Raw genomic sequence first — 17,894 nt, forward strand, 5'->3', positions numbered from 1 at the left:
CCAGGAGGAAGCCCTGGGGCTCCCCAGGGACCATGCTGGAGGTCATTTTCTTTGGCTTTCTATTGCGGTAGTCCATTTTCCCCGCATCTTCTCAGTGTTCCGAGGACCTGGAATGGAGTTGTCTCCAATGTAATAAATCACCTCTCTGTGTCCCATCACCAGTCAGTGTTATTACTATAATTCCCATTAATACTCTGCCAGCTCTTTTATCTGATGGGAAGGGCTCCTCACCTGGCCCAACCAGGTAAGGAATACTGATATCACAAGCATTAAAGATCGGCTCCTCTCCCGTCCTCCTGCCTTGTTCTTCAGAATGACTCTGTATAAACTATAGAGCAACGCTCAAGGCCATTTGTGTGGCCATCAGGACTGACAGCTGCTCTTTTTTTTTCCTCTTCCCAGCGCCACTTAGCCCCTGAAGTGTTTCGGGAAATCTTTGGAATGTCCATACAGGAGTTTGACAAGTTACCTCTTTGGAGACGCAACGACATGAAGAAAAAAGCAAAACTCTTCTAAGTCCCACTCATGAATGGCAATTAGAGAAAGGACTGACAGTGGCGGTGCCCCATAGGATGTCATATTGAGGCCCAAACTTGATTGGAGAATTTGCAAACTACCGTCACTCAGCAACACCGAAAAGAGAAAGTCTGGTTAAAACACTCATGAGTCAAATGTTGGGCCAGCCAGCAGTAACACTTGCCAAGAAGCATGGCGTAGAAATTTCTATGTTCTGAAACACAGAGTAGTGTCCACATGTGACCTTTTCACATTACCTTATGTATACAACAGGAGCTGCGTTGTTTTCTTCTTTTTTTTTCCTTTATCTGTTGTCCAACAACAGTGCTGACTGTCCGGATAAGAGCCAGCAAGTGCCCTTAGGATGCCGCATGGGAAAAATCGGTTATCATAATTTCAAAGTATAAATATATTTATTATACAGCTCTGCAGCTAAGAAGGAAGAGTGAGGGGTCTGTCCATGGGGTGGCAGTGATTTCACACCCGCCTTTCTGGAATGGCTTCGTGTTACTCACCTGTGCCCTGGCAGGAATGGAACTCCATCAGGGTACAGGGCAGCTCTGTTTGAATGGGGTGAATAACAGCAAAATTAATTCTTAACAAGCTCCTTGTTCTCTACTGTTCACCGGGACCTGGTTGGCAAATGACTTAGCTATTAGTATATTTAAAAACTGTTCAAAAGCAAAAGAGAAGGAACAGGAATGAAAGGGAACCTTCCCTTAACTTTCTGCTTCCCATAGCAGGTCTGGTTCCTGCTCCCCGCCTAGGACAGGAGCTGTCTGGAGCTCCACCTTTGCAAAGAAAGGAAAAATACAAATTGCCTCCAGATTGGCCCAGTGGCATGCCATTAGGTGATTTTGCTTAGGGGCCATATCACTCATGGACAAAAAACCCCAAAAAAACAAAAACAAAAACAAGTCCCATGTCCTACTGACTCTAGTTCTTCCAGTCATTATCCTCTGCTGTCTCTCTGGCATCCTATGAATCAGATCAAGCCCATGCTGTTGTTGGTTTTTAAGGTTTCTTTCAATAATAGGCTAAGGAAAGACATGTTTTTCTCTTTTAAATCTCTGCAACTCCAAAGTAGACTCCTTCAAACGGATTTAATTTGGCCTTTTCAGCTTTATTCTTGCCCAGCTCTGTCGAATTCATGGGTGTGTGTGCACGTGTTGGTTTCACTCACCCAGAGTAATTTTGTGAGCGTGCATGTGCTTTTAATTTCTGCTTGAATGTTTGTCCCACTGTGTTGCAGCTTCTAAAGACATTTTCACCGAGTGTGTGTGACTTAAAGATCAAGAGTGAGGCTAAACTGCGCCCCCAACATCACTTCCTTCATGGAAAGGTGTTGGCGCTAATGTAGCTAGTGGCAGGATCAGACTGGGAACCACAGAGGAAGGATGAGGTGGGATGTGGAGGTCAGAGCATCTCACGAGAGTCCCTCAGACTCTGCAACACTAGATTTGAATTCGAGCCTAGGGTTTCCCCAACACGTGCGTGCATATGAAACCACATCATGATTCCCGACGTGAGTTAGATGAGAGAGAGTTTATGTAACTCCACACCCAGGAGGGTAAGCCACTTTGTTATCGTCCTTTGGGGCTGTGCTTAAGAATTTAAGCTCTGTTTTAAAGCCAAAGAAGAAAACATTTGAATTTACCTTCATATGCCACTAAGAACAAAAGCTCTGAAGTGCTTCCCGCTGGCACCAAATATTAGGATTACAAGCTGTCTTCTCTGACACCAGGGGTAAAAAAGCGAGTAGAATAGTTTCCGAGCCTGTGTTGCAGCCTCTGACACGTGGCTCACTGCTGTCATTTGGGGGCTGGAATGAACAGTCACTGTTTTATAGCATCCTCCTGTGCTCTTAACTAAGGAATCTAAATTGTCCTAGCCTTCCATTGCTATGCACTGAATGTTTGAGGACTATTCTCTTGTGTGTGTGTGTGTGTGTGTGTGTGTGTGTGTGTGTGTGCGCGCGCGCGCGTGTGCGTGTGTTGGATCTACTAACATATTTAGCAAATGGCTGTGACAGGGTGGCCGTGAGCAGATGAGACCAGCTCTTGCTTGGTTGGAAGCCATACTGCAGTTTGCAGTTTAGCTTTTGGTGTCTCAGTGGCCTCTTGCTTATTCCATGCTTTTTCTCTCCCATCCTCTCTCTGTGCCCTCCTGCAATGGCAGCCTTGGCACAATGCCTGGGCGTCCTCATCCTTGCTTTACTCTGGAAAGTGTGGGGATGGAGAGGATGGTGCATTTCCAATGTTTCCTTACCTGTCAATAACAATGGTGGCCACATGTGTCCCAGCACTTGGCTGGTGGAGAGACTTTTTCATTATGGAGCTAATAAAGGGTCCCCATGTTTTACATTGATTAATGAATTATCACCCAGACATGTGCAGATCAAACGTCAATATAAGAAAAATCAAGGTATTTGGGAAACATGGGCATAATCAGGTGATTTTGCTAAAATTCCTCTTCCTTGGTCTACATAAAGAAGATATGGGTCTGTCATAGAATGGGGACATTAGACTGAAAACTAGGACAACCCCCTTCCTTATTTTATAGAGTCTAGGAGTTAAGGGGCCTGCCTAAGATTGCAGTGATAAAGAACTGAACCCTAAATCAGCTCCCACTAATGAAACCCTGCTTTCCTTGTATCTTTTAAACTCAGTTCTGCATCCAACTTGAGAAGAAAAAAACTTCCTTTCCATGTCAAGTACCATATGAGTTCATTTAAACTGCATCTTGCAGAAATGCATTGCCAGAAAGCACCAGTAGCCTCCTATCTGCAAGCAGAGTAGTGCTCTGCTCTGGGGAGGGGTCACTGGAAACCATAATGCAGAGTGGGCCCCCCACTCCATTTCCCAGCAGAAGGCTCCAGCTGGAGGGATGGGTCATGGGGCAACCTGGTTCCTGCTAACTGCCAGATCGAATGTGTGGGCTAGAATGCCTGTCCATTTGGTTAAACTGGGCTCAGCATGCTTATCCTCAAAACGTCCATCCAGGTCACAGCACGCAAGATGGGTATTGGTCTGCTTTCACCCCACCCTGTACTACACATGAAAATTCCAGTTATTAACACACTCACACTGGTGGAGCTTGTTCCCCCTAGGAAGGGGATTATAGATGGCAGGCTTCCCTGGTGCCTATGTAAAGGGCTACATTTTGGAACATTTGACTTCCTTGGGACTCTTAAGTGCATACTGATGGCATGAAGTAAAAGGGGCCTCTGATGATAGGAAAATCAGTTCTTTTAAAATTTCTTCAAGAAAATCCAGGCTATCACATAGTCTTTCTGTATGACTTATTAGGAGATAGGAAGAGCATTGGGAAACTTGCACAGCTAGCTATGCGTCTACATTTTGGTTTGGGGTTAGTTATGAAATGTTCCTAATATGACGTATTCAGTAACTTCACATAAACTGCCTGTTCTCCGAAACCTCAAAGAGATAGAGTTAATAAGTTTTTTTTTTTTTTTAAATAGGGGTAGTTTTCTATCTGTCATGGGCTCTAGCATCTACGCCGCTACCCAATTCTGTCATCTCCAAGCTGAGTTTCCTCTTCTGAGGCAGAGGCTGGAGCAGTTCTTTTTCAGTTCTCATCCTCTCCATCCCAATCCAGTATATCAATCAACTCTAACTCGGAGACGTCTAGCTGGTAATGTTTCTAAAACTTTCACTGGATTTCTTTAGACATTGAAGCAAACATTTTTTTCTAAGAATTGCTTCTCAGATGATGACATCAAATGTATATGCTTTTGCAAGTTTGAAAAATTCAAATTAACCACTTTTGACTAGGTAAGTCTTTCTGAAAACCATTTAAAGCTAACTGGGTCTTAGCATCCTCCTGTATATGGACGAGACAGGTGACTGCTCCAGGTTGGGTGCTCATAGAACCCTTTTCCTGACTCTCATGGAAGATGGTGGAAGGAAAATGGACTGTCTCATCAACCCCCCTGTGTCCTCTGAAGCAATCTCAGTTTTTATTAACCACCTCTTCTGTGTTTCTGGTAGCTATTTAATCTGTATTTAATCTGTACTTCTTATGCCAGCCTCAATTTTATTTGATTTTTAAAATTATTCTCTTCTAACCAATGAAGTGTTTGTCAGTATGCCCCAAAGCTTGCTCTTTTGTGCTCCCTTTTGAATAACTTTCTATCCAGAAAAAGAGATTATTTGGGACTTGAGATTTGCAGTGATACCAACTTATAGCAATGATGTACTTTAAGGGAACTACCCAACTATGTTGTGATAGGAGAAAGAGAAACCTTCACTTTGGCATTTTTTTAAATCACTTTATTTTTCCGTTTGCTGCCCAGGAAGCAGTGGGAGGTGGTGGCAGATATGCTTTGCATATGGATTGTTATGTTTTTATTTGGGCAAGTTTAATCATGGAAAACTCAAAAAGAAGGGGGGAAATGGTCAGTTTAAGCCAAAAGAAACTTTCTAAACAATGTGTATGTACACAGCAAAATTAAACAAATCCAACAATTTCTGAAGCTTAGTGTAATTGAGTGGTGGTTGTTATTCAATAAAATTATTCCCAAAAGTGTTTCTCCTAAGAATGCAGTTCCCATGAGTCACTTCCTGAACCCATTGACCAAAGGTGGACAGAGACAATCCTGTAGACGTTGACATTCAGAAAGATGTGAGCTGCTTACTGATCATATATGCATATGTTTCTTTACAGCAGAGGAAACCATTGTCCACAAAACTGATGTTCTTTTGGGGTTTTATGTACAGACTTGTCCAATGATGTGTGTGGTTCCTGTGAGTTGCTGACGACTCTGCATTGAAGCTCTCTGAGTTCTTTCATTTTAAGTTGGGTTTATGGAATTTTTTCAAATGTTGGAAGGCGTATGGTTCTTCCTGCCCTCCCTCCCCTTTTGGAAATATGAAAGCAAATGTTTAGAAGAATTCCTTTTGAAAAGCTGTGTCGTGTTCCCTGTGAAACTGAGCAGGTGTGTGTTGGCGCGCTAAGTGCCATGTGCTTGTGTGCAGAGGAGGAGGTGGTCCTGCCAGCTCCGCGCTGCTGTGCCTGTGATCCCGACCTGCTCCCCGCTCCTGTTGCCAGCAGCACTCACTGCACTCCTTTGTCATATACTCTGCATCACTGTCATACTCACAACTTCGTGAATAAAGTTGTGTGCTTTATTCATAGACGCCTCCATACCTGTGTTTCATTTCTCGTTCTCTGGCTCCCTTTGAAGGTCTATCTCATTTTTAAAAGCACCAACGCAACTTCTAATAACCAAAACAAAATCAGAATGAACCCAACGCTGTGGGAATGCATTTTTACCATGCAGGTGGAAAAATGCAACAAATAACAACAGGATATTCCAGGACTGTGTGTCCAATAACCCAGACCATATTGACCAAGCTGTCCAAAGGAAAGAAATGTTTAGTAGAACCATTACACTGTGCTGTGTCATGGGTGTTTGATTTAGTTTGTGACACAGCAGGGATAGTCCCATCATTTCGACAAAGCTGGGGATTTGAGGAGGTTTGAAGCTTCTGAGCCACTGTGAGTGTGGGCCACTTTTTAGTAAGAAGCTAGAATGCAGTAGGTTTTCTCCTTCCAATTTTGGGCATCTCCTGCATGATCAAACTTTACATGAAGAAATTGTAGATGTTAACTTCCTTGTTATCATCACTGCCAAGATTTTAGGCTTGCCAGAAAGTACAAGGATCTATGTCCAAGATGGCCCACTCCAACGATAGCCTTCCTTCTGCTCTGTGTCTGCTGAGCCTGCCCAGGACCCAGTCACACTGGGGCATTCACATGACCCTCCCCTGGAAGCGGGATACAGGTTGTTTTCAAGACAGTTGGCATGTTTAGTTCACCACCATGGAAAACAGGCCGGGAGACCTCAGCTCAAGGTCTGTGTTCTACTCACCTCTGCCTCCACCCGTGGGAGCGCATCCCTGCTGTGGTCCATAATTACCGTAGCTAGGGGTCGTCTCCAGTCCTTATGAACTCTCTGTGGGATTTGGCTCGGTGGCCACCTCTCCAATGGAAGTTGACCCCTGCCTCACTTCAGTTGCTAGACTTTAGTCAGCGAATCTCACACCGCCTTTGCTGGGAGTGGAAGAATCTCGCCTCACCCACTGCTCAGCTGCCTCTCCCCCTGTACCCTGCCTTCAGATCTTGCCAAACCACTGCAAGTTCCCAGGACATACCACGCTCGCTCCCTCCCAGGCAGCTTTGTCAATGGTATTTCTGCTTTACGATGCTCAACTCTTCAAGGAGGTGGTGGAGCAGAGGACCTGGCCCCAGGGAAAGGAAGTAATGATCAATGTTGAATCTTTAAAAACAGCTACCCATCAGCTCTTTGGAGTTACCCATGTGAATTTCCCATGGGCTCCATTTGTTCCAAATTAAAGACAAGCCCAAGTTCACACCCTTTCTATGAGCCTGTCTTAATGGGCCCAGCCCAACCTGCATGTAATTCTTTGCATGCCTCTAGTCGAACCTCAAGTTCGGTACTTAGCAAGTGTTGCCTCAAACTGCTAGCTGTGTGGGTTTCTGCTCTTCAGTTGAACTGTAGTGAGATCTCTGTGCTGAGCGCCAGGCACCCTAGCTTGGCATAACTATATTGCTCATGAGAGCCTTTCAAAGTAGACAATTGTAGCTCCACTATACAGGTAGGAAACAAAAGCTCAGAGTCTAATCAAACATGCCCAATCACTCAGCCAGTGAGCAGCAGAGCTAGAATTCTCCAGGTCTGCCCTCTTCAGATCCCATGCTGTTAGCCTCCACATCCCATTCCCTGTGACTTTCTTAGGGCAAGGACTGTGTCCCACATTCTAAATCTCCCAGGGCACACTGCACAGAGTGGGTTCTTAGTGTGAGACTGGCCAGCGCCCTTCAGTGTGGCCATGAGCCCCAACACTACCACCAAGGCGCATTTCTGAACAGTTTGGGGGTTACTCACCGGCTGTGTGTCTCGGAGCCCGTTTAGCCTCTCTTCAGCCTCAATTTGTTCATCTGCAGAATGGACAAGATAATAATATCCATCAAAAGACTGTTGCCAAATTATAGCACATGAGCACTTAGATGGTTGAATAAGGACTAGTATTATTTTAAATAATCATTTGAGAATGATTTAGTTTTCACTCTGGGTTTTTTACCCCTCCCTCTAGTCATTTTGTTTGTGTTCACAGGGCCTTCCTCATGGATTCTCCTTCTAGTCTTTATGTAAATACTCCAGGATTAAAATAATCCCACGACCTCTTTTATATACTTCAACAACAGCACTCTCTCCACCCAAGCATAGTCTAAGATAGAGATCCCCTGAAGATGTGCTAATTAGTAGTAATAATAACCAGAAGTATTACTCAGCAGTCGAGTGCAGGGTATAGCATCAGGCCACCTGGGTTCGAGTTTCAGCTCCACCAATAGCTATCTGTATAACTAACAAATTGTTTAACTTCTCTAAGCCTCAACTTCCACGTCCATAAAAGAGGAATAATAATGATATCTACCACAAAAGGTTATTATGAGAATTCCTGCAGAACGAGAGCCTGCATGATACAAAACGAGCACTTAAAATGGCTTTTATTCAGGCCTGGCGCAGTGGCTCATGCCAGTAATCCCAGCACTTTGGGAGGCTGAGGTGGCGGATCACGAGGTCAGGAGATCGAGACCATCCTGGCTAACATGGTGAATCCCCGTCTCTACTCAAAATACAAAAAATTAGCCGGGTGTGGTGACGGGCGCCAGTAGTCCCAGCTACTCAGGAGGCTGAGGCAGTCCTAAACTCTGCCTATGGGTGAGTGTCATGCAGAGAGGGGCACAGGTGTCCCCAAAGCACTGTGGCCTCCCGGCATGGCAGACTCCTCAAACTGGAAGGCTTCAAAGGTGCCAGGTTGGGACTCAGCTGCTCCAGAGGGTTTTCCTGCGTGGGGAGGATTGTCCTAGCCTACCCCAGCGGTGCTTAGAAACACTCCGGAAGAGCTGAGACTCATTCTCGTGAAAGATGGTGTTTGTTCCAGAAAGATCTTTTCAATGGTATGACTCACTTCAAAGCAACCAAAGGCTGTAAAAGTTGAGCTGCTGGTCCTGAGAGTATTGAGGGACATTTCCTCAGTGGGAGAAAGCCACCAATCCTCCCCAGCCCCTCTTGCCCGTTGCTGGAAGAAGGCTACTCTTCCCCGCAGGTCATTGCCAGGGTGTGTCTGTCAGCCCCACCCTGCTGGAGGTGGCCCACTGTAGGCTGGAAAGCACTGGGAAGGGCAGGGACTTGGAGCTGCCAGCGTTTGAGAAAGCCAGGGTGGTTGGGAGAATAGCACCCAAAACTTCAGGGAATCTCGACCCCAGCCCTAAGAACTCACTTCCGCACCTTCCTCCCCACAGGAGACTAGGACTCTGTGTTTGACTCTGAACAAACACTTCCTTTCTACTCTGGCAGAGCTCTGGGATAGGCTGTAGCGAGTCAGGTCTGCAGAAAAGGGGGTAATAGGACCACATTTATTTTACTTTCCAATCTCCACTGGATAGAACTTGCTCTCCAGGGCCTGCTATTGTGCTGAGCACAATCACAGCTCCTGGAGAGGTTTTTCTGTATTTATTTGTGCTGTCCCCTGCTGCTCACTCTTAACTCAGCCCTTCCCATCAGATAAAAAGAAAAAAGTTGGCTTGGGAAACCTCCCCTTCAGAGCAGAGGCTGTTCCTGCTTTGCCCCTAGCATATGTTAGCCATAGGCCCTCCCAGAATATCCGGAAGGGGCTGGAGGCAGGGCAAAGCCTCAGTGGCTTCTAGCCCCAAATCTAGCCGGGTTGAGACCCCCAGGTGTCTTGAATCCAGACGCTAAGAAGACAGTGGTCTGATGGCAGCAGCAGCGAACATTCTTTGCAGGCCTCCAAGTGCCAGGTGCTGGGCTAAATCCTCTAGGTAGATTATTTTGTTTAATCTGAGAAGGGCAAATCCAAGGCTGGGCGAGCCCCACTGACAAGTGGGTAGGATTCTAGCCCTCTCCCATCAAATCCAAATGTCGCCTTCCTCCTAAGGCAATTACAGCTCTCTGGGGTCTCCACAAGGCCTTCTAAAGATGTCAAAAGGATTGTCTACAAAGACAAATACCAGGCTTTCTCAGCAAGGTGGAGCCTGGCCATGAATAACATTTTGTTCTAAGCTGGACGGATGCTGGCACAGAAAGAATAGGTTCTTTCGTTCCTGCTATTGTTTTAAAACATACGCTTCTTAATGAAAAGTTAGAAAATGTTGATGCCAGTTACATTCCCATCAGATAAGAGCAAGGGTCAGCTGGCTTCTCCTGTTGAAAAAAACAATTATTACGCCCCTCCTTTACATAAAAACAAGGTGCTTCAGACAACTCAGAGTAAATTGCTAGGATTTATTAACCATTTTTTCAATCATATGGCTTCCACTTGCACACACATGATCTATGATCCTCACAAGCCACCTGGGTGAATGTTGATCCCTTCGCTACACAGATGAGAGCCTGCCTGGCTTGTCCAAGCTCAAAGGGAGACTTGGGGAAGGAGCTAAGATCTGGACCCAAGTCAAACCCCAAAGCTCAGGCTTCAGTCCACAAAGAGGCTTTGATTGGGTAGATCTGGGTTAGGAGCTGGGAAGTTGAATCTTACAACAAAGTATAAAAGCCTCTAGATAATTCTGATGATCAACCAAGTTTGGAAACCCTTCCCCACATCCCAGGATCTCAGGTCAGTGGCAGAGCTGGTCTGTGACGAACCAAGCATCCCTTGCCAGGATTTGTTATTCACCGTCGCCCTAATTCACAAGACCACAGTCAGACAAGGCCTGGGAAGCCTGCCCTCGCTGAGACCTCCATGGGAAATCACCCACATCTTCCTTCAGCTCAGCAAGGCTCGGAATGCCCCGGGGAGATTCCACCGCAGTCTGCTCAAGTGTCACCTTATTTGCAAGGAGATTATCTCTTGTAAAATACAAAAGTATGAGATGAGAGAATCAGTTAGGTGCACAGTTGCTTAAAGGAAAAGCAATCCACCAGTATCATATTCTCCCTTTCTCCCCTCACAATCTTGAAAAACCTCTGAACATTGAAACAAATGGCCTAGAAATGTTATTATTGTACCAACTTATTTCCTTTTCAATGTACTCTCATTCTCTTTGTTCTATTGTTTGGTAGGAGGGTGAGTATAATAAATGCTGGTCTTAAGTTTTCTATGGAGACAGTCACTTCAGGGAAACTTAGTAACTGTCCTCAGGGCCTGGCTGGAGGGAGATTAAGAGCAAGCAAGCCAGAAGTTGTATAAACTCTTCTTTTACAGAAAGGTGGCTGTTTTTAGTTTTGAGCCTTTACATCAGTGCATATGCAGCGGTTCGAAATAGTGTCTCCCAAAAGATGTCTACCTGGAACCTCAGAATGTGACTTTATTTGGAGTAAGGGTCTTTGCAGATGTAACTCTACCAAAAGACACATGCACTCAAATGTACTATTCACTGTGCTATTCACAATAGCAAAGACAGGGAATCAACCCTCGTGCCCAGCAATGGTAGATTGGATCAGGAAAATGTGGTCCATATACACCATAGAATACTATGCAGCCATAAAAAAGAATGAAGTCATGTGGTTTGCAGCAACATGGATGGAGCTGGAGGCCAGAATCCCAAGCACGTTAACACAGGAACAGAAAACCAAATGCAGCATGTTCTCACTTCTAAGTGGAAAGTAAACATCAAGCACACAGGGACATAAGTATGTGGACTATTAGAAGGTTGGAGAGGTGGGTTAAAAAACTACCTATCGGGTACTACACTCACCACCTGGGTGACGCGATCCATACTCCAAATCTTAGCACCACACAATATTCCCATGTAACAAATCTGCACACGTGCCCCTGTATCTAAAATAAAAGTTGATAAAAAAAAAAAGAATCAAGATGAAATCTTAACTAGGAGATTAGGTAGGAGGAATAAGTTCAGGAGATCTCTTGTACAACATGGGGGTTATATTGATAACAATGTATTATATACTTGAAAATCAGTAAGAGAGTAAATTTTAAGTTTTCTCACCACAAAAAGTGGTATGTGAGGTAAAGCACATATCAATTAGCTTGATTTAGCCATTCCACAATGTAAACGTTTCAAAACATCATGTTGTATCCCATAAATATATGCAAGTATTATTTGTCAATTCAAAAATTAATTTTTTAAACACTGCCTAAATTAGGCTGTTCCTTTGAAGTATGAAGTAAGTTTGATTATTAATCACTAGAAAGAGACTATATTTGCTTTAAAATTAAAATAGAAATCCTGACATCTCATTTCTATTTTCTGTAATCAGTTATTTTTAAACAATACAAAATGCCGAGTTCATAAAGTTTATTCTAATGAGTCTGTTCTGGCTCCCAGAAGATGCCTTAGTTCAAATCGCTAAGCTTTATGCTCTCCATTTCTCAATGTTTGTAATTAAAACAACAACACAGTATTTAAAGGGATCCTTTCCATTCTGTGACAAAATGTTCTGTCAAAGACAGGACACGATGGCTCACGCCTGTAATCCCAACACTTTCGGAGGCTGAGGTGGGCAGATCGTTTGAGGTCAGGAGTTCAAGACTAGCCCAGCCAACATGGTGAAACCCCATCTCTACTGAAAATACAAAAAGTAGCCAGGTGTGGTGGTGCATGCCTGTAATCCCAGCTACTCAGGAGGCTAAGGCAGGAGAATCGCGTGAACCCGGGAGGCAGAGGTTGCAGTGAGCCGAGATCGCACCACTGCACTCCAGTTTGGGAAACACAGACTCTGTCTCAAAAAAAAAAAAAAAAAAAGAGTTCTGTCAAAGCTTTGAAGTTCTTTAAGCTCTTTCCAGCTGGGTGTGGTGGCACCCATCTGCAGTCCTGGCTACTCAGGAGGCTGAGGCGGGAGGGTGGCTTGAACCCAGGAGTTCTGGGCTACAGTCCACTATGCTGATTTGATGTCTATACTAAGCTCAGCATCAGTATGGTGAACTCCAGAAAGGAGGGACCACCAAGCTGCCTAAGGAGGGGTAAACCGGCCCAGATCGGAAATTGACCAAGTCAAAACTCCCATGCTGATCAGTAGTGGGATCGTGCATGTGACTAGCCACTGCACTCCAGCCTGGGCAACATAGCAAAACCCCATCTCTTAATAGAAAAAAATTTTTAAAGGCCTTTCCGGTGGTAAGAAATAGATTTGTTCTTCTTTGGCCATTGTTTCTTCTTTGCCCAAACACATCAGCAGAGGCACGAGGGAGCATCTCCTAGCACACCTAGCACAAGTGAGAGAGCTCTCTGTCCTTCTCTAAAGACAGCCAAATGCTCCTAGATCTGTAGCTTTGTTGTCCGAGGATGCCTCTCTTTCTCTGTTGCTGACACAGGAGTACCTCCTGTAAAATGTTCTGAAGACAGGTCAGGAAGTCAGCTTTCAGATGGAATGGGCTTTTCCTTGAATCTCCGAATCTGCAACCCTTGAATGGAGAAAGCCCCCTTCCCTTGTCTCCAGGCAGCCAGGAAGTGGATGTCTCATGAAAACTCATTCATATTGGGAAGAAAAAAGTGCAACTACGGAAAAATTGCCCCTGAATAAATGACCCTTGTCTTTTCATATCTGGGCCTACTCTGACTGAGGATAGAAAGTTGTCTTTCCATTTTTAGGCCTCACACATTACTCCTGTCTCCATTGCTACTTTCCACCTGAATTTGGTTCCAGATTTTAAAAATACACTATGAGAGCACTTTGGTTAATCATCTAACTCAGCAACACTGTTATAAGAAGGCAACATAGAGGCCAGGTGAGGTGGCTCACACCTGTAATCCCAGCACTTTAGGAGGCTGAGGCAGACGGATCACCTGAGGTAAGGAGTTTAAGACCAGCCTGGCCAACATGGTGAAACCCTGTCTCTACTAAAAATATAAAAATTGCATGGTGGCACGCACCTGTAATCCCAGCTACTTGGGAGGCTGAGGCAGGAGAATGGCTTGAGCTCAGGAGGTGGAGGTTGCAGTGAACCAAGATCATGCCACTGCACTCCAGCCTGGGTGACTGAGTGAGACTCTATCTCAAAAAAAAAAAAAGAAGAAGAAGAAGAAGAAGGCAATGTAGAATAAAATAACTTTCTGGAGGTCTGGGCTAGCAGGGGGCGTTCGAGTGACTGCACATGGGAAGTGTGTCTCATACAGTCAGTGCCTTTGAATGACCACAAATGATGTTTCCTAGTTACACTAATTTGTCTTAATTCTTAGTGGGATACAGAGCCCTAAAGCCTTTCTAAGATCTCATTGTTTAATTTCAGTAACATCTGTACTGTATCTAAAGTGAGAGGTGTGATGCTGGGTGTTGTGGAAACCATGAACATGAACACAGGCTGGGACTATGGGGGCAACTGAGGTGTGTAGGCTCCAAATGTCAGGCGATGCTCACTCTAGGGCTTACGCAAAGGCTGACCCTGATAAAACAATCTCTGCCCTCAAAGAGCTTGAAGCCTGGAAGGGCAACACAGGCACGTAACTAATAGACTACATTTGAGGCTTAAAGCAGATGAAAAAGATCACAGAATAAAAGCAAAAAAGGTGGCCCAAAGACCCAACTATAAAACCAAAAACTATAGAATTTCTTGAAGAAAATACAGGAGAAAATTTCCATGACCTTGGTTTAGGCAAAGGGTTCTTAGAAATGATACCAAAAGCATGATCCAGAGAAGGAAAGAAATTGATGAATTGGTCATCAAAATTAAGAACTTTTGCTCTTTAAAAGATGTTATAAAGAGAATGAAACAAGTCTGAGATTGGAAAAAGCAATTTGCAAATCACATATCTGATCAAGGACTTGAATCCAGAGAAAGTAGATAAAGAACTCTCAATACAAAGTATTGCAAGGATGCAGAACAAGTGGAACTTGCACACTGATGGTGGGAGTACAAAATGATACAATATTTTGGAAAACAGTTTGACCATTTCTTTTAAAGATATACACCCCTAACATAAGACCCAACAACTCCACTCCTATGTATTTATTCAAGTAAAACCAAAACCTTAGTTCACACAAAAACCTGTACATGAATGTTTATACTGACTTTATTTGTAATCACCAAAAACCGGAAACTGCAAATATTCTTCAACTGGGGAATAAATAAACTATAGTTCATCTATACAATGGAACATTACTCAACAACAAAAAGGGATAAACTTTTGCAATAACATGGGTGAATTGCAAATGCATTATGCTAAGCAAAAGAAAAGCCAGGGGTTTTCAGGGAATAGGATTGAAGGGAGGGGTTGGCCACAAAGGGCCACAGGGAAATTTTGAGGGTGATGAACTGTTCTGTGTCTTAATTGTGGTAGTGATTACACGACTGTATGCATTTGTCAAAAGACACAGAACAATACACTAAAAAAGGTGCATTTTACTGCACATAAATTATAACAATTTAAAAATTGTGAAAAAAGAGAAGCAGTTTAAGACAACAAACTCTTATTGACAATGCTAGTGTATCGGGAGCTGTAAAGGGAGTGTGATACATATCCAGTCTTGAAAAGTTTACATGCCTTGCAACAAACTAGGCACTATGCTAAGCACTTGAGCTAAAACTGTGAGCAAACAGATATTAATCAAATAGCCCCACAAACATAAACACAGGGGTAAAGCATATAAAGAATGAATGATCTGATTGATTCTATCAGCAAAGCTTCTCTGGGAAATACTTCTATGTGAGTTGCAACTGGACTCAACATGGGCTGCAGCAGGGTGGAGGATGAGGAGCTGAGGAAGGTGCGAAGGATGACTTGTAAGTTTCTGGCTTGGGCAACAGGCTAGCTGGTGGAGCCTGCAGTGCACACTGGAGGGGGAGCCGATTTGGGGTGGAGTGAGAGATCGTGAGTCCAGCAAAAAGAGAACAAGTGTGAAACCACAGAGAGCAATGCCTGATTAAGCACAAAACTATGCAGTGGACCCAACAGAAAGGAAAACATGGACCTACACAAAAGCTTGTACGTGAGTGCTCATAGCAGCATTATTCATAATAGTCCCAAAGTGGAAGCAACCGAATGCCCACCAACTGATGAAAGGATAAATGAAATGTGGTACGTCCATGCCATGGAATATTATTTGGTGATATTAAAAAATGAGGTACTGATACTTGCTACAGTGTGGATGAACCTTGAAAATATTCTACTGAGTGAAAGAAGCCACTCACAAAAGAACATGAAATGAAATGGCCTTTTGGAATATTGTGTGATTCCACTTATTATGACATTTCAAAAATAGGGATATCTATAGAGTCAGAAAATAAATTAGTGGTTCCTTAAGGCTGAGGGGGATGGGGAGAATAAAGTGGCTATTAATGGGCATGAGGCTTCTTTTTAGGGTAATGAAGATGTACCAAAACTAATTGTGGTGATAGTTGCAAAACTTCGTTCTATTAAATACCATTAAATTGTAGATTTTAAATGGATGAACTGTGTGGTATGTCAATTATATCTCAATAATGCTGCTTTAAAAAAGGAGATAAATAATCTGCATAAAGATGTTCTTTTTTTTCTTTTTTTTTTTTTGAGACGGAGTCTCACTCTGTCGCCCAGGCTGGAGTGCAGTGGCGTGATCTCGGCTCACTGCAAGCTCTGCCTCCTGGGTTCATGCCATTCTCCTGCCTCAGCCTCCCGAGTAGCTGGGATTACAGGCGCCCGCCACCACGCCCGGCTAATTTTTTGTATTTTTAGTAGAGATGGTGTTTCACTGTGTTAGCCAGGATTGTCTCAATCTCCTGACCTCATGATCCGCCCTCCTCAGCTTCCCAAAGTGCTGGGATTACAGGCGTGAGCCACAGCGCCCGGCCATAAAGATGTTCTTATATGTTCTATTTAGAATATTGCAACCCCTCAGTGGGAGAATGGTTATAAAAGTTATGACCCATCAGTAAGGTAAAACTCCAGAGAATTAAAAACACATCCAATGACAAAAAAAAGTAATTAATTTGGAAAGATGTAAAGTTTTGTTTTTATTATAAAAAACAAAAAAACTACACAGTAAAGAAAGATGCAGTCACTTTGGAGAAGACAGAGATCCTGGGAGTCTGGCAAAGGTGAAACTCAAAAGCAAGGGCCATGCATTTCCAGAGCTCTTGCAGGAGAGCCTCAGAAGTGGCTATGTTGGCTTCTTCTCTGATGGGAAGTGGGCAAGAAGCCTGGGCAGGTGAGAAGTGGGCAAGAAGCTTGTGCGGTGGCTCGCGCCTGTATTTATGGCCAAGAGTGAGGGCTTGAATTTGGTTCTCTGCACAGGAAGGAAGGCACTACTAGAAAAACAACTTGCAGCCAGGCATGGTGGTTCATGCCTGTAATCCTAGCACTTTGGGAGGCCGAGGCAGGCAGATTGCTTGAGCCCAGGAGTTCAAGACCAGCCTGGGCAACATGGTGAAACCCCGTCTCTACAAAAAATACAAAAATTAGCCAGACATGGTGGCACACGCCTATGGTCCCAGCTACTTGGAGGCTGAGGTGGGAGGATCACCTGGTCCCACGGAAGTTGAGACTGCAGTGAGCCATGATTGTACCACTGCACTCCAGCCTAGGTGACAGAGCAAGACACTGTCTAAAAATAAATAATTTCAAAAAAAAATGTTAAAAGAAAAACAACTTTTTAAGCTCTTAGCTCTTTCATCCAGCTTAGTCCCCCACTCCCCACCTACCCACAGCCTGGGCACTTCCTAAATGTGCTCACTACCATTTTCAAGCACTCACTCTGTCCCAAATACTATGCTAACTTCTTTGTGTGCTTCATCCTACAGAGTCCTTACTTGTTTATGAGATAGATATTATTGTAATCCCATATGTTTGTTTCATTTGATGAAGAAACCTGGCCAATGTCACAGGGATCATAAATGATGCACCTGTGCTACTTCTAACCCAGGCACTCTGACTCTACAACCTGAAGGACACATTTAAATCAATTCATGATCCACACTCAAGAAAACCTTCCTCACAGATTCCCACAACTGTCCCACTTTTACACCCCACCCCAAGGAGGCCCACCTATTGGCTAGACCATAGATTCTAATGCACTCAGCACTTGGGTACTTCCAGTTGTCATTTGAATTAAGCAATAATAGTTGTGTGAGGTAGGATAGGAATCTTCCAAGGGCCCTGTCTTTGTCTTATGCTTCTATAACAGAATCACAGGGACTGGGTAATTTATAATGAAAAAATATTTATTTGGCTCATAGTTCTGGTGGCTGGGAAGTCCAAGAGCCTGGCACTGGCATCTGGTGAGGGTCTTCATGCTGCTCATCCCATGGTGGCAGATGAAAGGGTGAGAGAGAGCAAGACAGAAAGGGGAACGAACTCTTGCTCTGTATCAGGAAACTACTCACTCAATAATATCATTAGCCCATACATGAGGACAGAACCCTCATGACCTAATCAGC

The 17,894-nt window shown here is 44.1% G+C and overlaps 1 protein-coding gene across 14 annotated transcripts in view; it reads left to right on the plus strand.

Annotated features, from left to right (window-relative positions):
• Window positions 1–1,203, plus strand: part of ABLIM1 (actin binding LIM protein 1) — a 334,526-nt gene extending 333,323 nt beyond the window's left edge. For 11 of the 14 annotated variants that reach the window (XM_030806700.1, XM_030806691.1, XM_030806671.1 and 8 more), the window contains one exon: window positions 403–1,203. In XM_030806700.1, coding sequence (XP_030662560.1) covers window positions 403–516 — 114 coding nt within the window. In that variant the 3' untranslated portion in view covers window positions 517–1,203. The remainder of the gene's footprint in view (window positions 1–402) is intronic. The other 3 variants (XM_030806674.1, XM_030806683.1, XM_030806680.1) reach the window with 1 other exon arrangement.
• The last annotated feature ends 16,691 nt before the right edge of the window (window positions 1,204–17,894 follow it).

This window comes from Nomascus leucogenys, chromosome 3 (assembly GCF_006542625.1).
Source record: "Nomascus leucogenys isolate Asia chromosome 3, Asia_NLE_v1, whole genome shotgun sequence".
Classification (NCBI taxonomy): domain Eukaryota; kingdom Metazoa; phylum Chordata; class Mammalia; order Primates; family Hylobatidae; genus Nomascus; species Nomascus leucogenys.